Source organism: Talpa europaea (genome assembly GCF_964194135.1).
Source record: "Talpa europaea genome assembly, chromosome: 3".
NCBI lineage: Eukaryota > Metazoa > Chordata > Mammalia > Eulipotyphla > Talpidae > Talpa > Talpa europaea.
This window is the reverse complement of record NC_140069.1, coordinates 143,028,740-143,056,019: the sequence shown is the minus strand read 5'-3', so window position 1 is coordinate 143,056,019 and position 27,280 is coordinate 143,028,740. Positions and strand designations below refer to the sequence as shown.

At 43.9% G+C, this 27,280-nt stretch overlaps 2 protein-coding genes across 2 annotated transcripts in view; one reads left to right on the top strand and one right to left on the bottom strand.

Moving 5' to 3' along the window:
- The window catches only part of LOC311168963 (maltase-glucoamylase-like), a gene marked incomplete at both ends in the record, with an annotated part of 151,453 nt that extends 127,390 nt beyond the window's left edge, over window positions 1–24,063 (bottom strand). Inside the window, 3 exons of the mRNA XM_084230670.1 lie at window positions 5,202–5,269; window positions 7,148–7,268; window positions 23,989–24,063. Of these exons, the coding sequence (XP_084086796.1) occupies window positions 5,202–5,269; window positions 7,148–7,268; window positions 23,989–24,063 (264 nt within the window). The remainder of the gene's footprint in view (window positions 1–5,201; window positions 5,270–7,147; window positions 7,269–23,988) is intronic.
- A 162-nt stretch (window positions 24,064–24,225) lies between these two features.
- Window positions 24,226–25,221, top strand: TAS2R38 (taste 2 receptor member 38; the record flags this gene model as incomplete). Its single annotated transcript, XM_084230669.1, has 1 exon — window positions 24,226–25,221. The coding sequence occupies one exon, from the start codon at window positions 24,226–24,228 to the stop codon at window positions 25,219–25,221; it is 996 nt and encodes a 331-aa protein (XP_084086795.1).
- Between the last annotated feature and the right edge of the window lie 2,059 nt (window positions 25,222–27,280).

Below are 27,280 nucleotides of genomic sequence, written 5' to 3'. Positions count from 1 at the left end.
TCAAGGCCACAAAGATCAAAGCCACAGAGGTGACGTGCCTGTCAAAGGGTCACTCATTAGCCATTGAAAAGGCAAGGCCAGAAACCCAGGGCTCTCGATCTCCACTCCTTCTGCCTGTAGTCTGAGCTGAGGATCTGCTGAGCACATTTTCAGGAAGACATGGCAATGCTTTACAAATAATAAGAAAAATTTGCTTAGACATCTTAACCACCAGGTTAAATGACATGCTACTTTCTCACTAACAGGGACTGCTAGTCTGTGATCAATGCAGCTAACGGATCACATTCCCTGTGAACTCAGCTTCAATCAGCAGTGTCTGTTTTTTCCTTCCCAAAAGCACTCAGATGAAACTTCAGCATAAAGGGAAAGAAGAAAGGTCTTGAAAAGGGTGTTAAAGATGGTTTTTGTAGACTGCAGAGAGTTTAATCATTTCTATGTTGAACTAGAAAAAGCAAAGGGCAAAGAGTACCCAAAGCAGCAAGAAACGTGAGCAATCTCTGCGAGTCCGTGTGAAACACCAGTTCCTGGAGTAGAGCCAGGCCATGCTGAGAAGGGGGAGGAGAGCAGAGCCCCAGGAATACAAAGAAGGGGGCAAAAAGTAGGGGAGCCCTAGTAGTTGTCAAGAGCAGCAGAATGAAGACAAGAAAGGGACCGAAGGAACAAGAAAAAGTAGACCCAAGACACAAAATGCCCCTCTATGTTGAACATGACAATTAAAACGTAAGAGAGGGGCCTACCTGATGGCACAGGGGTTAAACACACAATGCTATCACAAGCCACTGTGGCATGAGTTTGAACCCCGGCGAGGGAGCTGACCCACATGGCTCAGCAGACCTCTCCTGTCTCACCCGCTGCTCCCCTCAGCAGTGTATTTCTGTCGGTCTGCCTGTTCTTTCCCCACTCTGTCTCTGGTGAATCCTCTCACCCTCTCCTCACACCTATGGCCTACACCCCAGTTCTTATACACATAAATAAATAAATCTTTAAATAAATGAATAAAATAAAACATGAGAGAAACTGCCAAAATAACATAGAATCTATAATTTCAAATACAGTACTGAGGGGAAACTAAGGCAGGAATACATGTTATGGGAGGATAAGAGAAGAATAAATGGAAAATATAAAATGAGACATTAGGGAAAAAAACTGTCATGTCATTATTTCATTCAATATTTAATTTAAAAAGAAAAGATAGGGGTCTCCCTGGTGGTGCAAGGGGTTAAGACGCAGCACTAGGAAGCTATCCGCAGACACTGCAGCATGAGTTCGATCCCCAGCCAGGGAGCTGACCCACATGGCTCAGCAGACCTCTCCTGTCTCATCTGCTGCTCCCCTCAGCGGTGTATTTCAGTAGCTTCACCTGCTCTTCTCCCCACTCTGTCTCTGGTGAATCCTCTCACCCCCCCCAAACCTCAGGCCTGTACCCCAATTCTTGTATGCATAAATAAGTATTTTTTTTAAAAAGCAAAGATAGATTATACTTAGAGAAGTAAATGCCACTAAAGTTGCTTATAGGAGGCACATTCAAACTTTAAGATCACAGAAGCACTGAGATTAAAAGGGAGGGGGGCGTGGAGATGCATGAGAAGAATGCCAACCCAAGGCCAGTACAGCTGCAGAGATAGCAGACAAATAGACCCAAGGGGAAATTCATTATCAGGGAGCGGGGAAGTCACATATGATGACAAAAAGGCTTATTTTATGGGAAATATATGACATCTCAAACTTGATTTTCAACTAATGATAAAGATTCAAAATATTTACAGAAAATTTTTAAAGAGTCACAAGGTAAAATTGAAAGAGTACATAATGAAATATTTTTAAGAGCTCCCTCAGTATTAGGTAAAGTACGCAAAAGGTAAAGGTATTTTATTGTTTACATATATGCACACACATATCTATGCCTATGACTTCTTAAAATTAAAAATATATTGGAGAGCCTAACCTGAAAAACAAATAGAAACAAAAAATAAAACTTTAAGGCTACAAAGGATGAGGTCAAATTGTCATGATTTCCATGCATAGTATTGACTATGTAGAAACCTAAGAAAATGTATAGAAATAAACTTTGACTTATTAAGTTCATCATTATTATTTTAGATCTTTTACTTTCTTCTCAATGTTGTAACTTTTTTCCTTTTCACCTTTAGGCTTTTAATGTTCCTGTTATCAGTTCTGAGATATGATGTCACATAGGAATATGGACGTTTGACTTTGACTCCATTAAGATGTGAAATTTCTGTTTATCGAGAGCATAAAATAGATGAACACAGCCTCTTAAGACTAGAAGATATTTACAATGTATGTGATTAAAAGAATTGGAATTCAGAATAACACAAACAAGAAACTTGTACACATCAAAGTGAGTTGGAAATAAGTCACCGATGACATGACACCTCTGAGAATGTGTGCACCATTAGGAAGCAGCAGATCTAAAATTTAGGAAAAAAATCAGGACCTCAGTAACTGGAACATTTTAAAGAGAGGCTCTCTAGGATATGCATGGGGTCTAAGTGTAACCACAGAGACCCAAAGAAGGCTACACAGGATCTTAGAATGAAATATTTGAACATTACCCAATGTAGAGTAATGAATGCTGTAGGCATTCGAGATAAGTAGAAATATAATGGAAGTAGGATCTTCAACAGGAGTTTCAACCACGCATGTCATGGAATTCAGAGCAGATGCTCAGACACTACTGCAGGAATCGTAGCATGAGGTAGTGTCATCCGACGGCCGTGTGAATGGAAATAAAGGACTTAATTCTGGGAAACAGTGTTAAGGAAAGTAGTTCAAATAATGAAATACTGGCCCAAAAGATTGAAGGGGAGAGTTAAGCAAAAGTTCTGTTGTTTCTTCCTCAGAGACCAAAAGGGTCCAAGAACTACAAACAGAAATCCAATGGTTAGGACAGGAAGGCAGGTTGTATAAAGAGGTAACGGGTTGTGCCAATGTCACAGTGAGACATCCAAGTGCAGGCACCCTGCAGCAGCTGCCACCCCACAACCAAAGCTCAGGACTAGATATGTAAGAGCAGAGACTGAGGACTCCTGAAGATCATTCCTCCGAATAAGGCTCCCAAGGGTGCTCAGGATGGTTTGATACATTCCTTTGTCTTGTCCTGCATACATCACATTATTGGGAGCAAGAAACAATGGAGTCTACAATAAAGAATTACCTGCGAGAAAATTTGTGGTATTAGTTCTTTGTAAGTAATCCTGAAGGAGGTGGGAGAGATAACATAGTGGAGCAATGGCCGCACCACTGGAGACTGCCCAATCTGGGGTCATGGTCTTAACTCCGTGCCCCTGTCCTCCTCCACAGAGCTGTGCACTGCCCTAAACATAAACTTACATAAGCTATAACGTGCACATCAGTGGCCAGACTCAGCCACTCAACAAGTGTCTCATTCAGCATATAACACCTAGGACACCTAAAACATGCAACAAAATAATGAAGTAAGACCTATGAACAAGCAGGCCGTTGATGGTGCTCCAGGAGTATTTCTCTCTGAGTTAACAAGGAGCAGACCAATGAATGAAGGGGAAGGGCAAAGATTACTTCAGTTGGGCAAAACATATAGAAAAAAGCAAAGGTCATTACTGAACAACAATCTTGATACCATGGTATTTATTAAAAGCAGCTGGTCAGGGCACTGGGTTTGTTCTAGTCTGAGGATTTCACGATCCTTAACTATTTACCAGGTTGGCCTTCTCTCTCACATGCCTCCCACAGAGCCTCCAGACTTCCTGTATAGTTTTTCCTCCATCACTCTGCTCCAAGCTGCAGTTCCTAGGCATTTTAGCTCCTGCAAGCTACTTCTCTGGTCCTGGTTCACTTCTCTTCCTAAACTTGCAGCTTCCACAACCCCAGGTGTCACATCCTACAGCTGACCTTTCAGCTCTTCTCCTTGATGCCTTCATTCATTTCTTGCTCAGCATCGATGCCATTCCCGTCAATTCCAAAGGCCCAAGTCATAGCAATTCTCATTTTCTACTGTTCCCATCTCTAAGACTTTGTCCAGGTCGTGGGCTCAATTGTGAGCCCAGACAAGACATGTCGAATTCCACATCCTCAGGACCTCAGAACTGATTTTATTTGGGAAAAAAAGATTGTGGCAGATGCAATTAATTAAGAGATCACCCTGGCCCTTAACCCATGTGACCTGTGTCCTTACGATAGTGGGAAGCCAGGACACACACACACACACACGGAGAACACCATGAGAAAACAGAAGCACAGATTGGAGTGAAGACTTTAACAGCAAAATCAAGGATTGATGGTCATTGCCAGAAACTGCTCAGACAGACACACAGATCAGCTTCTGCCTCAGTACTCAAAAAGAACCAGCCAACACCTCAATTTTGGATTTCTGCCTTCCAGAAGTGTGAGAGAGAAAGTAGGGAAGAAAAAAATAATCTTTAGACAAACCAAAAGAGCCACTCAAGAACATCACAGACATGCAGCTCTCTCCCTCCAAGATGCACACACAGCTGGAGTGGGCGTGTGGGGTCCAGGCACCCCACACACCAAAGCCCTCCTGTATCTGACACAGGTCTGCCTCTCACGCCAGTGGATTACCTTTGATCTTCATTCATTCTCAACGTGCAAAGTGACTGATAGGGCATGTGCAATGCATTTTATTATCATAATATCCCGTTGGACTTCAGTTGCTAGCCACCAAACATCTCTCTCATCACTCCCCAGATGACTGCTCTATCTTTAATCAAGTGTTTATGACCACCTTCCATCTAGAACGTGGCTCTTGAAATGATGTCCTTATCTTAAATAATGTTTTATGCATATGTATGGCTTTATATGGTGGATCCTGGATAACCTTTGGAATTGTGAAAGGAGAGAGACAGCCAAGAGAGGGCAAGAAACAGAAGCAGTAAGAGAGGGCGAGCGAACCCAGAACTATGAAGTGTTAAAAGACATATCAATTTTTAGCATAAGTCAGTCCCAAGTCTTGCATGGGACATACTTACACTAAAAATGTAGTCATTGTGTATCTGAATTTCAAATTTATGAGCAGCCTGTACTTTTATTTGCTGAATCTGTTGACCCACAGCAATTTCAGGACTCACTCTCCTGAACCACCAAGTGGTGCCATGCCAACAACTCTCTGAGAGTTACAAACAGGGAAAATAAAGCTACCCAGTGTCAAAAACTCTTAGGTGAAAGCAAGATCCATAACTCACCTTTGTTGGTGTCTTTTCGGGGATGCAGTTTATCCGTTCTGATACTGGTATCCCTGAGCACTCAGAACCTGTGATAATGCCAAAAGCAAACATAAAATGACTCTCAGATAGGTTTATATCAAGCATTCAATATCCCCCCCAGTTTTCAACACCTCCTATTATAAGGACACCACTTGCGATTGGACCTCATGCTGATGTACTTGAAATTTATGCATTCACTCTAGAAGGCCTCTGTGTTCTTACTGACTGTATTACCTCTGCATAAACCCTCATCATCTCGTTCTACCCCCAAGGACCTTGCTATGAGACAGTGCATACAAGAGCAAGAGCTTGGCCGTGAGAGTGGGAACTCACAAGGTGGGAGCCAGATTTACGTTCTTGAGGCTAGAAGTCGGCAAACTAGGATCTGTGGACCAAATCAGTCACAATCTGATTTTTAAATAGTGTACTTACAGTCACAGCAGGTTTTGTATGTATTATCTATAGCTGCTTTTGTGCTATCTTAGCAGAATTAAGTAGTTAGGACAGATACCACGTGGTCAAACAACTGGACCAACCCCAGAGATTTCGACAAACTCTTAAGTATTACGTATCTGGCCTTTCAGTCTGCAGATTGTCTATGCTTCATCACCACTCCCCGCAGCCAGTCGTAGTTTGTCTACTCATAGAGCTTGTGCAGCATATGTTATTGTCTGGGAAGTTGACCTCTCTGGTCAGAACCCAGTGCTCCTTGTTTAGTCACCAGGAAGTTCCTCAACAAGGGACACTATGTGTATGAAAATGTAAAGTCTCCATACAGGTCTAGAAGGTCAGCTAGCATCTACTTCTTGGCTTTGATTCACATTTTAAAATCAGTCACAAATCACATTTATTGCATTCTAAAATAAGGAAGTGAGGTTTCTTTAAGGCATGCTATAATAAGTTCACGACCACAGGAAGACAAAACATCAAGTCTTCCAGAGCCTCTTTCTTTTCATCAGGGTTTCCAATTTAAAAACACTAGAAAAAAAAATAAAAACACTAGATTAAAATGACTCCGTACATGTGCGACTCTCTGCATAAAGATTTTAGTTCCATCTTCAGGATTGTAGAATTTTAAGAGTTGAACAACTTTTAAACTCTTTAACTTCCCAGAATGTAAACCTGGCATTTCTGTAAATCTGGCATTGATGAGGAGGTGAGGAGGGACAGATGATTCCCTTTAGCCACGGAAAGGCCCTTACATTGCCTGGCTCTTTCATGAAGCTTCTCCTAGAGGACTCAGCTAAAAAATCAGGGATAACTCAGCAAAACTCAGCCCCTCTTTTACAATGTAACAGTTCAACAAACTTTCAATAAAAGAAAAAACACTCTTATTTTCTTAAAGAACCACACTTTGGCTAAAAAGATTTGACTCAATTATCTGTCAGCCTTTCATATCAGAGTAATGTTAATTTTTTTTTTTTTAGTAATGTTAATTCTTATTGCTGACAAAATTAGACCTATTTAGCAAAATTCGACCAGTAGATTTCAAATGTCCATTGTGGAACCCTACACTCTACTAATTGGCAAAAGAAAGTGTTAGAACTTAGGCCTACAGAGAATGCCTACTGAGCTGTCCTGGTGTTAATTAGGTGCTCCCCAACATGCTTACCACCCACACACATGCACACAAGCATGCTCACACTCACACACATGCACGCACACAACCCACATGTGGGCACACACGTGCACATTCATACAGCCCACACATGCACACAAACATGCTCACATACATGCACACCTGCATGCACTCATACAGCCCGCACACGTACACATACATGTGTGCACACTCATACACCCATGTGCATGCACACACTCATCCAATTCACACATATTCACACCAGGGAACATGAAGGCCTGCGCCTCTGTGGGGACTGTGGTTCTGCTCTGAGGAGCTCTCTCCCAGGAGGGGCCCATTGTAGTACCTGATCCAGAATTCCTGGCTGAAAGCACAAAGAGTGGGATCGTGACGACAAACAAAATAACCAGAAGGGCGCAGAGCATGAGCTCCAAGTTAGTACAATCTTTCAGCTTTCTTCTTGCCATCTATCAAAAAAAGAAAGAAACATTTTAGAGTTTCAACAATCGCTATCAACTTTTTAAAAGGAAAAGCTCAAACGCACACATAAGTAGAATGACTAATAGAGCAAACCCCCATGCACTCAAACTGACTGACCCATGGCTGATCTGGTTTGTTTTCATCCCTACTCGCTTCTCTCCTTACTCCTTACTCTGCCTTTGCTATCTATAAGAATGCTGTTCCTTTGGTGCAAACAATACCTCCTCGGAGCTGACAATTAGCTGCCTTCCCTCCCTCTCCTGTTCCCACACTTTATCTATGTGTAAAGTTTTCACAGAGGGTGAGCTGCCTCCCCCTATTGACTTTTTTTTATTGATAATTGAGGTGATGCTAGTTAAGGGCACTGTGTGGGGTTAGGTCACACTGTCTCCCTCAGCAAGTGGGTCATGGCACACGCCTACCCAAAGCCCAGGTCCAGGCCCAAGGCCCAGGCACACCCACCACCAGCCAGTCTGGCCCTCAGGAACCCCAACGAACTTTAAGCTGCTAGAGGCCAGTGAGGGGGAGTCTTGACTATCCCTGAGTTATCCCTCAGTCTGAGAGCTTGAGACACCAATTTCCTCAGTTCTGAGGGCAACCGGGGGCGCAGAGGGGGTATAAGGGAAGACAGGCTGGGGAAGTTCTTCTGGGAGTGGAAACCAAGGACCGTTCCATGAACCTAATGATGCCACCATCATTTTCCTCATGCTCCGTGATGTGAGAAATGCCTCTTTGGGTGCCCTCCTCCCCCAGCAGGTGGCACTAAATGAGCATGTGCTGGTTGGGGACAAGACAGAAGAAACACCTGTGCCTGGGCTTTGTATCCTAGAGGTAACTGTGGGTCCTCATTCCTATTTCCCAAAAGGGAAGAGGAGGACAAGACACCTCAGGGTGACTTCCTCCCAGAAATCTCACCAGTCACCATGGAAGCATAAGTGAAAAAGAAAGAAAATTTGGAGCTAAAAAATAACTTAAGGGCCTCCCTGATACATAAAGGGTTAAGTGTCAGCACTGGAAGCTATTCATAGCCACTGCAGCACAAGTTCGATCCCCCACCAGGGAGCTGACCCACATGGAGAAGCAGACCTCTCATGCCTCCCTTCTGCTCCCCTCAGCAGTGTATTTCAGTCAGTCTGCCTGTTCTGTTCCCCACTCTGTCTCTGGTGAGTCCTCTCATACACCTCTGGCCTACACCTCAGCTCTTTGTGCATAAATAAATAAATCTTTTTTAAAAAATAACATAAATCACAGCACAATCACTTATTTTAGGATCCAAGTCAAGCTTTTTACACCAATTTTCTTTGAAGTATGAAAAGAGGTACATCAAGGTCTCCAGGAAGGGTCTTCCAGAATATCCACCTCCTCCACATGACCTTCGCAATATTTCTCACTTAAAAAGTAATGGTCTGCAAGCCTAGCCCAGCTGAAGACCAGCCCACAAGTCTCCCCTGTTCTCTGGGCTCTGCTATTCTCAGTTCAGAGCCTGCTGGTTCTGCCAGGCAGAAGCGCCTGCAACTCCACAGCAGAGCCCCCAGCCCAGGCTCATGGTGAGCTGAGATACTCTGCACTGTTCTCTGCAGCGTGATGGGCCTGTCTGCTCCTTTGTCCATATCGTACAGGCCCATTTGGTACATTTCTATGAGAATGTCAGTGGAAGTCTTCCCAGGAAGAAATGTCCAATTCTTTGATTAGTCTACCATCTTGAATCCATCATGTAGGTTTGAAAAGTTTCCCAGATGATTCTGACTTTCAGTCTCTCCCCACTGCTGTTGGAAAATGACCTTGGGAATTCTGAGATGATCCCTGGTTTAACAACATGGTACAGTGTTGTCCTATCAGGTGGGAGGCGGAGCTGCAAGTGTACACTAGGACAGTGAAATGGGACAAAGACAAAATAGGAGACAGTGATAAGGGGAAATAAAATCACATATTTGGAGGGGGTTGTGGGGAATGGGTGGCCCCTTGTGAAAGTCTTCAATGCAGAACTGCCCCTCATCAAAGAATCCCACCCAACACTTCCATAGGTTTACAAGACCCTTTCCTTACTCAAATTGTGAGCTCCCAGGGTATGAGAATGATGCCTGCTCTTGCCCTTTCTTAGTCTCCTAGGTATCTCCTAGCAGAATCTGTTTAATAAATACCTATCAACTGACAATATTTTACTCCCTGATTAAATATTTACAAACTATCTGGATAAATACCCTGATTAGAGTACATCATGAAAGTACAGTAGGGGATAAAATGCTCTCTGCACTGAGGAAGCTTAAAGTCCAAAAGTGTTACTTCCTTCTACACAACAAAAGCAAGAAGTAGAAACAGCACTGCTTCTTGGGACTCAGAAGACTTGAATTTTATTCTTGATTCTGAAAATAACTAGCCAGATGACTCTGGGAAATGTACTGAAACTTTCTGGTTCTCATTGTCCTTATTCATGAAGCAAAGGGGTTGAACTAAAACTATACAATTCATACCGATTTTTAATACGTCATTTTTGGGGCAATCACACAAATTGAGTGCTTCTTTGTCCCTCCCTTCCACTAAAGATGCCCACGCCAACCACATGTCAGTATTTCCCTCCTTTCTCTACCTTCAAATTTTCCTTCTCAAGGTGAGAATCTGCTGATGGACTGTGAGAAGATCTGAGCTTTGTTCCCAGCCCCCCCCCCATTTCTTGCTGGAGTAACCCAAAGAATTTACTAAACAATCTCAAGTCTCGGTTTTCTTACCTGTAAAAATGGAACTAATAAGATAGATTATTCTTGTTATCTAATGTCACCTTACTATAAGAACCCGATAAAAACAACCGAAAGGATAAAGTGTCACAAGCATTATGTTGCAATTTACAGGCAAGAGTACAGTTGGTGAGTCCCATGTAAGGAACACCAAGCTCCTCAGAAAGTCTTCACAGTTCTGCACGCCCCTAAATTGCTCAGTGTTTTGTGAAAAGGCAGTTACCTGAGACACAGGAACAGAAAGTGGGGAAGACCCAGGAGAGTGGTGAGCTTGGTGGCCTTGCCAATTCCAGGCCTGCTTTCCCCACCTCCCACCCACAGCTCCTCTCCAGGCTGCCAGGAAAACCACCATCTTTACTTCAAAAGCACACCCCTTCCCGCCTACCTCAGGTCTTAATTCAAGTGTCCCCATTTGGAAGCCAGAGGTCCTCAGCGCAAATGCATTGTTTACACTTCCACGTGACTCATTCTCCACCCAATCAACATGCTCTCAATCACCATGTTCTCTTCAAGCAAAAGAAGCTTCCTCAGCCTTTGCCCAAGGATTAAATGCCAAGAGGACTTCCTTCTCACCCACAGGTGGGAAACTGTTATTTGTCAACATAAAGTCCTCTTACTATGCAAGAGGAAAGGGAACTCCACCTCTCTCACAAGGATTGCTTTCTAAGATAGGAAGTATCTACCTAGAATTGTTCTTGCTTGTCTTGTGCCCAACACCTCACATTCCCAAAGGTTTTATAAAATATCCCATAATGTAAATTTTGCATATAAAAGTCCATAAAGATTGAGTCCCTGCCTAACATAATTAGGTGACTGAATGAGGTAAAGAGTTTCTCAGAAGCCTATCAAAATGACCATGGGGGTTAATAACAGTTGTGAGATTGGAGGCTGTTCTTTACTTTAATTAAATTAACACTTAACTAAAAATTAAAATTTTTCCAAAGTTTACTAACACAGAGTTAGACGTTATGAACAAAAAGGGACTCACATAATGCTAGTTAAACCATAAATACCATATGCTCAGTAAAAACTTGACAAAGAGGATTAAAGGCACTTATACCCACAATCTGAAATTCTTTCTATAGAAATTTAGTCCACAAATGCACTTGCACCTGTGAGAAACCATGTACAGATAAAGGTTTTCATTATAACATGCTATATAAGAACAAGAGATTGAGAATTGGGTAGCTTGCCACAGAAAGAGAACTATTTTCTAGCTATACAAGAGTAACATTTCCTTAAACCTTGAGAGGAAAAAAATATCCTCTTTGGCATTATCTGACTGATCTTACTTCCCAAATTACAGGGATCTTAATGGTGAAACTTATGTATCAATTAGGGAAACAATTAAGGAAAAATCAAGATAAAGAAAATTGGCAAAAAGCAAAAAGAAATAGGAAGGAATCTAAATAGCTTTAACTGCTTTCAAAAGAAGGAAAAATGTTTTGAATTACTGCTATTGACAATCTGTCCTCAGTCTTTGAATATTCTATTCCATATGGCCAACATAAACTGCAATTTTAATGTAAGCAATGACACTAACTAACAAAGATTTAGCAAATATTCTGAGAGGTTTTGCATAAGTGGTTACATGCAATCCTCAATAACCACAAGTTACTTCCTACTACTGGCCTCACTTTCAGATGAGGAAATGAAATTTCAGCAAGGTCCAATAGCCTGCCTGATGCCACACAACTGATAAGAAGCAAAGCCACTACCTGCCCTTTGGACTCCACAACCAGAACTTGTAGTCACTACTCTGTGTTCGATGCTATCATGGCCCATATCATACCCCAGCTTAGCTATATGTGAGGTGGTGGTTTTATCAAGTGGTGTCTGCATCATTAAGCAAGTACTTAGAAAGTACACAGCACCAGGGCACATTGTTTCATTCTGTCCTCACAACCACCCTCCAAGCAGGGCCTGCCATTACCCCATTTTACAGATAAGCTAATTGAGCCCCATTAGGGCTAGGTGACCCAAGGTCCAGACCTCAAAGCCAAGCTTTCCAGGCTATCTGAAACCAAAACCAGTGTCCACCACATGATGCAAATGCAAAAATTTACAGTTTCATAAATAATAAAGGTTTCGAAATTAAGAAGAGGTGGGCCCTAGAGGGGATGCCTAGGTCCTTCCAAAGACAACACCAGGGAGGGGGTACAGGGCTCATGGAAAGAAAAGGAAACAAACATTCTGTATCTCTGTCTCCATAGCACTTGGGGATTTTAAAGTGGTTTTAGAAGTATCTGGAGCATGTTCATGGCCCACATCACTGTTTTAAATTCTCTGTAGACCAAGGAGAAAAGCTATTGACACCCCTCGTTCCCAAGTTTATTATCACCGCTTATGGATGCTATGTCTCTGGAGAAACGGAAGACCTGATTGCAGTTTGTTTCTTCATCAGTTATGTATTCAGTTCCTACCAAGCACCAAATGCTCTTCCAAAAGCTGGTTACACAACAACAAACGATAAAAAAAAAAAAAATTCTTTCCCTGTGGAATTTATATTCTGGTGAGTAGAAAGAAAAAAGAACCATGGACTAAATTAGTAAATACACTTAAGTTAGACTGTGTAAGCGCTATGGAGAAAAATAAATTGAAGGGAGGGAAAGAAGAGAAATGTGGGGGTAAATGTTGCAGTTTTCATGAGGCTGGTCGGGGGTATCTCACTGAGAAGGTACAAAATATTACTGTTACCTAAATCGTGCAGATTCTAACTGATTCCAAGTTTTGCCTCTTGAATTAAAATGGTTTATAAATAATTGCCAAAGCTCTTTCTCCTGGTACTGTGGTAATTATTTATGCAAAGTAGGTAAATAAATTCAGGTGGAGGCCCCAAACACAGAAAGGCTATCTGAACTCACTTGGGAAAACTGGATTATCGGCACCCCTTTTTTATTATTATTATTTATATATATATGTATTTTACTTCATTTTTTCTTTTTGTACAATGCATGCCTTCTCCTCTCAGGTGTAGGCCCTGTAAAATTCCCACCACGTTTACCATCACCATAGTCCCTTGTGCTCTTCCCTCTCCTGCTTTGATCCCTCTTCCTCCCGCCTCCCCTGCAGAGTGTCTCTGATTAATAGCTGCCTGTTAATTTTGTTTCTTAATTTATTATAATTATTTTTTCCTGATCCCTTCTTTGGTGCCTCTACATTCCTTCTATAAGTGAAACCATTTGATAACTTTTGTTTTTTTTCTGGCTTATTTCACTGAGCATAATCCCTTCCAGCTCCATCCATGTGGCTGCAAATGGCATGAGTTTATCTTTTTTGATTGCTGAATAGTATTCCACATCTTCTTGATCCAGTCATCTATTTTGGGGCATTTGGGTTGTTTCCATATCTTACCTGTTGTAAACAGGGCTGCAATAAACATAGGGGGCGCCGCTCTTTTTTGAGTGAGAGCCAGTCTCTAATTGGGGTCTGGTGACCTAAGTCTTTTCTTTTAAAATCCTTTGACGACACAAGGCAAGACAGTGGGAAAGAGAGGCTTGGTTTTACAGAGACTGGAATAAGTCGTAACTAACCCTCAAAAATCCTGGGTGAAATGCAGTGATTTTGTTCATAGCTCCCAACTACTCAGCTCAGGATTGGGAAAGGGAATGTCCCCCAAGTCTGTTCACGCCCAAAGTGCAGAGATGTCAAAGCAGACTTGGATCCCACTCAGATGTCTGAACCTGGAAAAGCTGCTTAACCAGTCCAGGCCTCGGTTTCCCCATCTGAACCACAAAGGGAGATCATCACTAGCAGACAGCTGTGACCCCTGTGCCTGAGGGACCTGCGCGCCAAGAGGCTCGCCTTCCACGTCACATTCTGCAGCTGCCTCCTGAGCCAACTTTCTTCTTCTAGGTCCATCTGCTTATTCATACCCCACACTTATGAGGCAGTGTGGAAAGTCACCCTACTAACTCAGCAAAAGCAGTTATGAAGGAATACCCGATGCTAAAGCCATTGGCATCATGGGTCCATGTGAGTGATGAACTGTATTAAACTGGGAGCACGGGGAAGAATGCCCCTCACTTGCTTCTTGATAGCACATCAGCCTCACCCAACACAACAAACCAAAGACCCCTCCTTTCTCTCTCTCTCTCCATGCCCACCACACTTTCTTGCTGTTCCACACCAGGACCAGAGCGACAGACAGTTTGGGGATCAGGAGGCCCCTTTAGCCACCTCTCAGTCTCTCTGCCACCTTTACCAGTGAGCCCACGGGCTTGGTCGTGACCTCCCTCTCTTTCCCAGTAGTACGTCTTCCCACCTCAGTAGTAAGAAATGCCCACGTGTGTCCAGCTGAACTCCAGCACCCAGAGGACCCAGTCCTTTTTCATTTTAAATTTTACCAGAGAGAGGCCAATAATAATCCACACCCCCCAAAATGGAACCCATCCTGCCTTAAAGGTGGCTGCCCCAAACCCCCAACTTTCCTTTAGAACCTCCTTCCAGACTCCACACAGACCCTCTCACCCTCTCACTGTACCCCAGAGGACCAGACACCCTTCCCTCTGCTCTTGGCTAGTTTATTTGAGCATTAAGTGCTTCCCAGACTCACAGGGAAGCAATCTCTCTATGTTCTCTAATAGGTATCCCTCGATCACAACTCCACACCCTTATAGAAGGAAGGTGCAGCAACACTGTTAGCTAACCCCCAAATTCCAACTCCTTCCCCTCATTCCCCCCACCCCATCTTCCATAGCAGGAGAAAACTACAATTTCCCTCCCCACATGGGTCTATGAAATCATTCTTCACACCACAAACAGAGATACAGCAACATACAGGCTTAGATACAACAGGGTGTGAAGATCCAGCCTCTATCCAGAGGAGGAAAACATACACAGGCAGTTGCACACACACACACAGAGAGAGAGAGAGAGAGAGAGAGAGAGAGAGAAAGATGCATGCATGAATTTTGTTTTGTTTGTGTGTTTATATCATGTTGTGAATTGTTGTTGATATTTCTATTTGTCTATGTTTAACAAATTCACAAGGGCATTTTGACCAAAGGACAGCAGCACAAATCCACACTGTTCTATGCACACACACCAGGAATCCTAATGGACACTGGGTTTATGACCATACCTCATCACCTCCCGCTGATCCACTCTCTGAAGGAGGGCCTGGTGTTAACAGCAGAGAAGCAGAGTCCACACAGAGCAGCAACAGCCCAGGTGACGGCGTTACTAATGACTGCCAGCTTTTATTGTCAGTATCAGATCTACTAGTTAATTAGTAATCACAGGCTTCCCATGAGGAGAACATACCTAAGATCCTAGAACAAGAAGCAACCAACCTGACTCCTCTAAACCCTGCAGGCCCTGAATGTTTTCTACAGCAGTGATATCTATCAGGTGCATGGTAAAAGAACATAGTCCAACTCAAAGTGTAGGTGATAAACAGAAAAAAATAAGGAAACCCAGGATCCCAGAAGAGCCCATCTCTCCCTGTGACCTCTAACCTTTCTGCAGCAGGTGACACTTGGTGGCCCAATCTGCTGGTTTGCATTTAAAGGGAATAGCTGTGAGATTTTTCAAAATAGTTTTATTTTCTTCCCTCCAGAAGAGGTACCACGAAGACTAGCTGGCAGTCTGGTGCTTCCTGTGGACCTCCCTTAGATTTATGTTTTTAAATTCACGACACAAAATCTATAAGGATACAAAGAAAACCAATTCCATTGAACTACTAGAATATTTTTAATGCAATGAAGCAATGTCTGTGCTTCCTCAATAGTACATATGCAAAGTAATGAAACTAGACCACTAATTCATACTATTACACAAAAATTAATTCAGAATGTATGAAAGATTTGGATATAAGACCTGAAACTACAAAATATATAGAAGAAAACACAGGCAAACATTTCATAATATACATTTCAGAGTTGTCTGTGTGGATTCATCTCCAACATCCAGGAAAATAAAAGAAAATACAAACAATTGGGGATGCATAAAACTAAAAAGCTTCTGCATAGAAAAAAAAACCCATCACTAAAACAAAAAAAACACCTTACTGAATGGGAGAAAATGTTTGCATATCATACAGCTGACAAGAGGGTGATACCCAAGATCTACAAAAGAATCATACAACTCAACAAAAAGCAAATGGGTAGAAGATCTAAAGAGGCACTTCTCCAAAGAGGTCATACCAATAACCAATAGATACATGAAAAAAATGTTCATTATCACTTATCAGGGGAAAGCAAATCAAAATCACAATGAGATACTACCTCACACCTAGGAGAATGGCCCCACATCAAAAAGACCAGAAACAACAAGTGTTGGCAAGGATGTGGAGATAATGGAATGTTCTTACATTTGGTGTGGGAATGTAGACTGGTCCAGCCCTTGTGGACAAAAAGTATGGAGATTTCTCAAAAGGTTAAAAATGTATCTACCATATGACCCAACAATTCTACTCCTATATGAAGAATGCAAAGACACTGATTCAAAGGGATATATGCACACCTATGTTCACCGCAGCACTATTTACAATAGCCAGGTTATGGAAACTACCTATAAGCCCAGAGGAGTGGATGAGGAAGATGAGATATATATACATAATGGAATACTACTCAGATATTAAAAAAATAAACTTTTTTAAAAGATTTATTTATTTTATGCATACAAGAGCTGGGGTATAGGCCAGAGGTGCAGGTGGGTGAGAAAATTCACCAGAGACAGAGCAGGGAGCAGAACAGGCAGAAGGACCGAAATACACTGCTGAGGGGAGCAGCAGGAGAGACAGGCGAGGTCTGCCACACCATGTGGGAATCTCCCTAGCCGGCCAGGAATCAAACCCGTGCTGCAGAGGCTGTGGACAGCTTCACAGCGCTGCGCTCAACCTGCTGCACCACCGGGGAGGCCCCATACGCTCATTTTTTGTTGATTAGGAGCTTACTCATGGCCTCCCAGGTCCCTGGATCTCACATGTTATGGTTTAGGGGCTCCACATGGCCAGAATGTCTTTCAGCACCACCCTGGACACTCCCTGATTAGGTCCTCAAGTTTCCTGTGCTCACTATCTTTCCCTGATGACAGCATTCTTTCTATTCCTTTTTCCTGTGCTCAGACCATTTGAGTTCCAATTCATTGCCTGGCCACTTCTTACTTACTCATCAAGATTCTACTGCAAGTCTACTACTGATTTTTTTTTTAATTTTATTTTATATATTTTTTACATTTTTCATTTTTGCACAATGTATGCACCTTCATCTTGGTCATAGTCCCCATACAATTCCCACCCCCCTAATTTGAATCCTAATCCCTCCCCCCCCATAGTAGTAGTGTGTCTCTAGTTTATAGTTGCTTATTGATTTTTATTTTTACTTTATTATAATTAGTCTTTTTCCTGGTCCCTTATTTTGGTTTTCTAAATTCCTGCTATGAGTGAGACCATCCGGTATTTTTCTTTTTCTTTCTGGCTTATTTCACTGAGCATGATCCCTTCCAGCATCATCCATGTTGCTGCAAATGGCATGTGTTTACCTTTTTTGAATGCTGAGTAATATTCCATTGTGTATATGGACCACATCTTCTTGATCCAGACATCTATTTTTTGGGCATTTGTGTTGTTTCCAAAGCTTAGCTATTGTAAATAGTGCTTCTATTAACATAGGGGTGCAGGTGCCCCTATGATGTTTCTGTGTCTTTTGGGTAAATACCTAGGAGTGGAACTGCTGGATCATATGGAAGCGCCATCTTTAGCAGGTTGAGGAATCTCCACAGAGCTTTCCATAGTGGTTGGACCAGCTTGCACTCCCACCAGCTATGCAGGAGAGTTCCTTTTTCTCCACATCCTCACCAACATTTGTTATTGCTTGTTAAAAAAAAAAAAAAAAAAAACTCTTGCCATTCATGAGTGACATCATGGATGGAACTAGAAGGCATTATACTAAGCAAATAAGTCAATGGTTGGCATCACTTATATGTGGAATATAAAGAGATCAAACAAAAGTTCAGATAAAGACAAACCAATAACAAAGTCTAGTTATGACTGTAGAATTGAAGCTACCAGAGGGATGGGGGAGAAAGCAAAGTAGGGAGGGGGTACCATGGGCTGTGGTAGAGGAAGGGTGTTGGAGTTGGGTGTGGTATGGTAACATACACCTGAAGGATGTGATTCTATACCCGTAAATCATATACAGTGTTGTGAGCCAGTTTTACCTCATTTAAATATGGATAACAGAAAAGACCTGGAATAAAAAGTATATATTGTTCTATTTTATGGGCACCCATATCCCAAAGTGCTCAGAGAAATACTAGCCACTTACCGAGTCCCCACTATCTAGTTCCTTCAAGCTCTTGGTCAAAGACAGACTGATTTGAGGGAACTATCCTGGCCACTGAGCCAAGAAGGGGCTGCTGAGCGCCAGTGTGTTCTCCCATCTTCTTGGCATTAAACATGAGTTAATGGATTCTCACTTCCTGGAATAAAATCCTCACAGAAAATAAAATACTCATCTGTCTAAATGTTACCAGCAGTAAACTGTGTTAGATGACCCTGAAAGTATCTCTAATAGTCCATTAGTCTAATATACTTAAATATAACACTAAAATTGAGATAAATCACTTCTTGGGAGAGTGTTTCCATGTTAAACCTTCAAATGGTAGTTTAGTGGGTTCTGTAACATTTCATGGAAAGAGAGTGGGGTTTGGAAGTAAGTCAGCCTGGGTTTAAATATTGGATTCTCTACTTACATGCTCTAGACTTTGGGCAGTCCTTTAAATTTTTGGAAGCTCAGTTGCCTTCTCTTTAAACTAGAGATGATAACATGCATGCCATAATATCATTCCAGGTCTAAGCCAAAATAGTGAGTACCTGGCATCTGATGTCAATTTCCCAATCCTTCCCCAACTTCTTTTTTCTGAAAATAAAATACAGTAAACAGTGCAATTAGCTTAAATTCTGCTAAGAACCCTTGCTCCAGTTCATCTACGCCCAGGAATAACATCACTAGGTTGGGTTGAAAGAGGGAGCCTCTTCCACCAATGGACCAGCATCACAGAGAAGTGAGCCACCAGTGCCTCCCACGCAGAACTAATCCCACAGGCCAGTGGAGCAAAGCCAGGCCTAGTCCATTATTTTGTTTGAAGGAGTCACACACACTGCTCGAACCCACAAACACATGGCTCCTATCCCCCTTCCAATCACAAATCATGTCCATCTCTACCAGCTACACACTTGAAATGTACCTCTTTCTTATCGCAATGAGTTGATTTTCCTTCCTTTGTTTCAGATACAAACTCTTCACATCAGAGGCTACCTGGAAAGGGAGAAATGCACTTGTTTGGGGCAGCAGTAATTTCTCTGCCCAGAAGTGCTCAGAGGAAGGTGAGAGCAGAAAGGACTTACACTGAGCATTACAGCATATCCTTTCTTGTGAAATACCTGTTACTCAGCAATTTCACATCAGCTTTCACCCCTTCCTGCCTCTTAACCCCACAGACTGAGCACCTGCCACACGCGTGCAAATCCAAGGAGAAAGTTATTAGGGATAAAACATTGCCCAAGATTCACGAGCTAGTAATAAAACTTCTTTTGGAACACCTTGCAACTTTCAGAGCACTTTAATCTGTATTATGTCATTAAGCACAACAACCCTAACCAGTAGGGCAGGTACTTTTAATGCCCATCTATAAATGAGGAAACAGAAACTAAGGACAATCACTTACTAAAGGTCACTCAAATAGCAGCAGAGTCAAACCTATGCAAATTAAATTTCAATCTAGTGATTGAATATTCATAAAGTACAAAGTCAGTAAATTTGAAAAAGCAAATAGTTGCTTCTTCATTCTATATATTTGTTCATTCATTTAAAAAAAATTCAAAGTTAACTCCCCACCATTTCTACCAAAGTGGAAATTGTCAGATCCTATCATTTATCAAAGTTTCCCATCCTCATCTCAGATGGCTACTTTTCTTTAATCCCAAATCCTGACTAGAGACCCCCAATATTTCCTCCCCACACCCAGAGGACACCTGCCAACTCCTACAGGGAAGGGCAACACAATCCTGACCTCTGGTGCCAGCTGATTGGGCCGGCACTGGACAGCTGACCAACCTGGTCCAACCAGATTCTTCCTCTCTGACATTAGGATTTGAGACACAGAGTCGAATTCATATTGCATTGGGCACTAAGATCATATCATTTTATTGAGACAGAAATTAGAGTTTACTAAAAAGTACTTGCTTTCCCAAAAGAGAAAGGAATAAGCACGTAGAAAGTAGCAAGAATTAGCGGGCATTTAAATTCAAAGAAGGAAAAGCAGAGAGACGAGCAACTGGTACTTTTCCTATTTCTATGAAGTAAATTTCAGGTGATGCTCCTGCTTCTTCGCCAAATTACTGCCTCTACTACGCCTGCCATCACCGCTTCTGCGACACATATCCTGCACCCCCTTCTTACTGCCGTTCTCGACACATAGCAGGCCTGGATTTGGGGTTTCCTGAGACGCTCGCATACAACAGCTCCAATGCCACTTGACCATGGAGTCTAACAAGAGTCCGAATTTCATTTATGGTGGAGCATTTGGGTGAGGGCAGCTAACTCCTCCCGCTGACAAGACAACACGGATCCTGAATAAAGCTCCTGGTGCCTCCTGAGTGGAGGCCATGTGAGGTGTGGCTATCTCTGGGATGGTTCCAGTCTTACTCCCTCGTAACCCAGGGGTTCTCACATGCCAGTGTGCATGGGATTACCCTGAATGGCTAGTTCACACACAGATGAGCTCCAACTTCAGAGCAGTTGCTTCCACAGCCCTAAGTGGGGTCCAACCACTTGCATTTCTAACAGGTTCTCTGTGACTCTGACCATCCTGTCTGATGTCACGTGCGATGAATTGCTCGAGATGACCTGAATGAATGAGTCCTCCAGTCAGAGAGCCTATTTAATCCACCCTCTGCATGCAGGGCTGGCGTGAGGACAAGGCCTCCTGACATGCTCCAGGGGTCTCTGAGCCTTGCTGCCACTGGTGGCTACAGTTTTGTCCCTGGGTCAGGTTCCACGGCCCAGTTCTCTCTCCCCTCAGGGCCTCTCCTGAGTGGCTATGTGCAGTGTTGTGAGAAGTTCTCAGCCTTTAACCTTCAGTGCAGGAAGTATGTATGGCCCCAGGAGCAAAATCACATAGAATCTAGCGAGGGCTACACACGAGACTACATCCTGAGGAATGCATCGTGGACAGCATCACCCTGGCATTAGGGAGATGACCAACTAAGGGAGCAAAAGTCTAGCTGTGTGTCACATAGCCTGAGGAACACAGAAGAACAGTATCACATAGTCCCTGCTTTTGAACAGCTCGCCGTAATGGCAAACACAGACAAATGCAGATTTTAATAAATAGGGTGAGTGCAACAGCAGTGGGATGAGCAAAGCATGATGGAAGCAGAGAACTACAGGCCTGGAGTCCAGAGGCCCTCATCCCAGGGCTGCCTGGAGAAACCAGGAAGAATCCCCTTCAACACTAAGGACTTCTCTTAGATTTTCGTTTGCACATTACCAGTGGCGATGCTAACCCGCGGGGCTGACAGACGTGTCCTCTCAGGGATCTTAAGTGAGCCTAGAGCATGTGTGCATGCGCGAGATTATCTGACAGTAAAGACAGTTCTGTTTTCCAAAGTTTGTAGCGGGTTGAAAGGGCTCCTTCACGGCTAAGTTCCTTTGGGCAATACTGCCACCTGGTGTGCAGAAGAGGAAAGGAGGACCAGTCTGGTCTGCGTGCTGACCTCTGCTGGGTTGTGGCCACCGAAAAGAATGAAGGACCCAACTGAGGGCATCACAAGTACACTGACTTACGCACAAGGTCACTGCTATGTGATTATGTACCATGAAGGACGGCCTGATTCTCGGGATAGGAATAGTTCAGGATAAAACAGGACAGGCCATTTTTAGTAACGATTAATCTGTGTGGCATTACTTGTAAATAAAAGGAGCTGTAGTCAGAAGAAAACATGAAAAAGACAAAATGTCTACAGAGACAAAGGGGGCAGCGCACATAACGCATATTGAAGAAAAATTTAAAGGAAAATGAGGGAAAGAAGACAGGATGAAGAACATCACAGACACATCTGGTAATTACGACCAACAGAGTGCCTGTCCTCATGGATGCATTGGGAACAGTGAGACGTTCAGAGGGAGCCAACGGCCCAGAGTGAGACCATGAAGAATTGGCAGAAAGAACCAGTGCAGCACGAGGGAGAAGATGAACAGAGGCTGGAAGGCTCTAGCCCTGCAAGGAAATACTATTGGGCAAACCAGCCTCTCCACGTCTTCTTCCCCTTCATCTCCATTCATCCCCAGATGAAATGGTGGCATGAACGAAGCATGATGGACAAGAATAAAAGTTGCTCATCTATGCTGAGAAATTAGTCTGACATTGTAAAACTTTTGCAGAAGTGAAGCTGAAATCAGTTCACATTCCTCTGCAGATCAAGGTGAATTACCCATGCGGGGAAGCCCAAGCTCACCAAATGTTTGGAAATGTTTAAAAATGGGAGAAAACTAGACTTCAGAAATGACACCCAAGTGGGCCTCCCCGGTGGCACAGCGGTTGAGCGCTGGGTTGCGAAGCTGCCAGCAGCTTCTGTAGTGCCGGTTCGATCCCTGGCTGCTCCCCGGCCACCGGAGGAGGGTCCCACATGGCGCGCAGACCTCTCCTGCCGCCCGCTGCTCCCCTCAGCAGTGTACTTCGGTCCCTCTGCCTGCTCTGCTCCCCGCTCTGGCTCTGGTGAGTTCTCTCACCCTCCCGCGCTTCTGACTGTACCCAGTGCTTGTATAAATAAATCTTTAAAAAAAAAAAAAAGAAATGACACCCAAGTATGTTAGAATACAATGTCCAGGTATGTTTAAAAAAATGTTCTCGTTGTTATCCATGGGAATGTTATAGATGACAAAACGCTTATTTGTGAAAATTCCAATCATTCAAAAATGTTTACTGAGTAGCTAGCATGAGCCTTCATGAAATTTACCTTTTTAGTGGGGGCAGGTAGATACAGGAACTAAATAACTGCATGTCTGCAGGAATATTCCACAGGTTAAGGATGACAGTAAGCACCCAACATGCTTGCTGTAGTTAGGGACAGTCTCTGACAAGGGAGCTTTTGAGAAGAGACCTTCTGAGAAGAAAGTGAAAGTATGTAGGAGGAAAGTAATTCAATTTGCAAGAAAAGCAAGTGCAAACGTCCTGAGGCAGGAGGGTGCTTGGTGAGTTCACAGGACAGGAAAGGTAGCTGGTGGGGAGTGAGGGAAAAGACAAGGGTCACAGATTGACAACTGAGAAGGAACAGAGGCCCAAATGTGTGGGGGACCTAGAGGTTACGTCAGGACTTAGTTGTTATGATGAGAAAGATGGGAGGCCCTGAAAGGTTTGAACAGAGCAATGCCATGATCTCAGTTCTACTGTCACACAATCATTACTGTTGCTTTGGAGAAAATGGGGTAAGAGAATGAGGTGGGAAGCAAAAAGAGAAGTAAAAATCTTCAGCAATAATCCAAGTCAGCTAGGCCCCTGGCCCTCTTCCTGCACAGCAAGGTGCTGTCTTGCTCGTGTGAAGACTCCTCTTGCCAAACACAAAAGCTGGCACAGTGATGATGATGACTGAACAAACTGTCAATGGCAGCCAGGCCAGTCATAAGCTGGTACCAGACAAGGAATGGTCCATATATCCATATTAAAAACATAAGTCTGGGAGAGACTCAGGGCCCAGAGGTGTGGTACAGGCATGCAAATGGAAAGAGGCATCATTTCCAAACTCAGTTCCCCACAAATCTACACGTACTTGGCCTGCTGCCAGTTTCCATGAACAAATCCCATAAGCAAATCCCACTCTCCTTTCTACTCACACAGGTGCAGATGGACACGCAAATCTGGGCTTGGGACATTGAGACCCTGTCTTGTTTGCATCCCTGATGCTGTGATGTGCTCCTCTGGGGAGACAGCAATAGAGAAACACCTGGGTTAGTAAAGGCTTCTGCCTCACCCCAAAAAAAGAGCCATCACTCTCCCACTCCTGCAAAGAGCCCTTGCGGGGAGAGATCTTATAAAACAGCGCCATTCCTCTGAGAGTGCTGCCAGGACTTTCGACGCAGCCACTCTGGAATACATCTAGGGCGAGAGTCGGACGCCTGCGGAAGGAGAAGCCTTGGCTCAGAAGACACACTCACCTTTCTCTGCCAGCTGGCACGTGAGGCTCACTTGGCCCGGGAGGAGGGACACCATGTTGACGCTGACTCCTGCCGTCACCGTGTCCTATGAAGTCAAGGGTGTATTTCTGGTCCTTTCAGTCCTGGAGTTTGCGGTGGGCATCCTGGCCAATGTCTTCATTTTTTTGGTGAATCTCTGGGATGTGGTGAGGAGGCAGCCGCTGAGCAGCTGTGACCTTGTCCTGCTGGGTCTCAGCCTCACCCGGCTCTTCCTGCAAGGGCTGCTGTTCCTGGATGCCATCCAGCTTACCCACGTCCAGCAGATGAAAGACCCACTGAACGTCAGCTACCAAACCATCATCATGCTCTGGATGATCATAAAGCAAGCCAGCCTCTGGCTGGCCACCTGCCTCAGTCTCCTCTACTGCTCGAAGATCGTCCGTTTCTCATACACCTTCCTGGTCTGCTTGGTGCGCTGGATCCCCAGGAAGCTCCCCCACATGCTCCTGGGTGCTCTCCTGATCTCCTGTGTCTGCGTCACCTTCTGTCTGTGGGACTATTTTAGTAGGCCTGGCCTCATCGTCATGGCGACGGGAGTCATGAACCACAGCAAGGAACTCAATGTGCAAATCGTACAACTCCATTTCTTCCATGCCTTCCTCATCTGCAGCCTGGGGGCCATCCCCCCTTTCCTCATTTTTGTCGTTTCTTCTGGGGTGTTGATTGTCTCCCTGGGGGGGCACCTGAGGACAATGAGAGCCATAACCAGAGACTCACGAGACCCCAGCCTGGAGGCCCACATCAGAGCCCTCAAGTCTCTGGCCTCCTTCCTCTGCCTCTACGTGGTGTCGTTCTGCGCAGCCCTGGTGTCGGTGCCTTTACTGATGCTGTGGAAGCACAAGCTGGGGGTGATGGTCTGTGTGGGGGTCATGGCCGCCTGTCCCTCAGGACACTCAGTCATCTTGATCTCAGGCAACCCCAAGCTGAGAAGAGCTTTGGGGGCCATTCTACACTGGGCCCAGAGCAGCAGATGGGGCAACATGGACCTCAGGACACCAAATCCCTGCTGAGAGTGGACAGGAAGTGGGCTCTTCATGAACTTGCCCCCAACTGGCCATAAAGCCTTCATAAACCTATCCCAGTTCCTTCTGCAAAAATTCCCTTAGAGTCTCTCCACTTGACATCCCAGGACTCACCCACAGAAGAATAAAATACTTGAAGCTCTAAGCGTGGCCTCGGCAAGTGGCATTTGTTCCTGAAGTTTGCTGGATAGAATGAAGTAAACAGAGATGTCAAAGTATGTGGATTATCAGTGCTTGGCGTGAGCCAAAGCACCAGTAGTCACCTCTTCTGGAATAATTTCTAAATTCCAAAGCAGTGGGGTCAGCTTGCATGTGGTTGCCAAGTCTATTTCTTAGAACTGGTGTCAACATGATACTTGGACATATTTTCACTATTATGGCAATTATATGACCCTGGTCGAGCTCTGCGGTTTTCATGGAAACATAAGAAATGAAGAGACAAACTGGGAAGAACAATTATGTCATCATTTCAACTTCATGAGGTACTACTTTAAAGCGCCCCAGAAACGAGAGGCTTGGAGGTCATTTTGTCAGAAATGCATGTTCAACCTGCTTTACAGTGGGAAGAAAGAGGTCGAGATTTGCCCAGTAGGGGCCCTAGGCACTAAAGTCAAGGGGGTCACTTGCCCTTGAAGACAGCAGTTCACCTGGTACCAACATTGGTCAAGACAGCCTAGCTAAGTGTTATGTGGCCTAGATCCAGCATCTTCTCTCTGGCTGCACATGAACCCAATCAGGAAGGCTCCCTCAAATCAGATCCTAAAAAGAAAGCATAGAGCCCACCAGGCATCCAGCTCTTGAGAGGCGCCTGGTACTGCTGGTGTGGGCACCTCGATGCCCCCTCCTGTCAGGTCTTGATAAATAAATCCAATTACTCCTCCCAGATTTTCCAGACACACGAACCTTTTGGTCACAAAATTTGCAACTTTATCTGGGTCCTTTCCTTGGAGGACACAGACATTTTCCTAGTTTCCCTCAAAGGTTCCCACTCCTGGTTACACATTGAAATTCCCTGTGGGGGTTTGAAAAATCTCAATGTCCTGGCCACGTCCTAGCTGATCAGACTGAAGCTCTGGCTTCAGGCATTGTGGTGTGTTTGTTTGTTTTAAGATTTATTTTTATTTATTTATGCACACAAGAACTGGGGTGTAGGCCAGAGGTGGGGTGGAGAGATTCACCAGAAACAGAGTAGAGAACAGAACAGGCAGATCCACTGAAATACACTGCTGAGGGGAGCAGTGGGCGAGACAGTAGAGGTCTGCTGCGCCATGTGGGTTGCTCCCTGGCCGGCCGGGGATCAAACTCATGCTGCAGTGGCTGGTGATCGCTTCATAGTGCAAGACTTGAACCCCTGTGCCACCGGGGAGGCCCCAGGCATCCTGTTTTAAAGCAACCTGCATGATTCCAGGGTGCAGCCAACATCAGGGACCAATGCTTCAGATCCCCTTTTCCTAAAGCTGGGTGATAGACCCTCTGGCTAAACTGTTGTGTGACCTCTGAAGCCCACTTTCCTCTGGAGGACTTGGAGAAATATGATTAGGAAAGAAACCAGGGGAGACTCTTCTTGTAAGCTCTGTCTGTAAACTCCATTCATCTCCATTATCTTGCTGCCCTCCACAGCTTTATTTTCAACAAGATGCTTCATACAATGTCAAATTTATTAAAAAGTTGCAAGTGTGTCCCTATAACCTTGTATCCAGATTCACCCATAAGTTATATTTTGCCAATTTCCCTTTCCCCCATCCACCCTTTACATGGACATAAAATTCCAATGCAATAATTAGGGTTCCCTTGTTGTCATCCCCTCTTAAACATTTGTACCTCCCTGCAACATGGTTACATGAAATTTATCCTCCATTTATGCTCAATATATTCTCTCATTTGCTTAGGCCTAGCATATAGGGGAAAAGGTTTTAGAACTGCTATCTTATAATAGTGCAGAAAGCAAAATGACTAGCTAGAGCTCAATATTTGCTTATAATAATTTTTCATTTTTAGGCAAAATGTATATACAGAAAAAAGCAGAGATGTTAAATGTACCATGTGG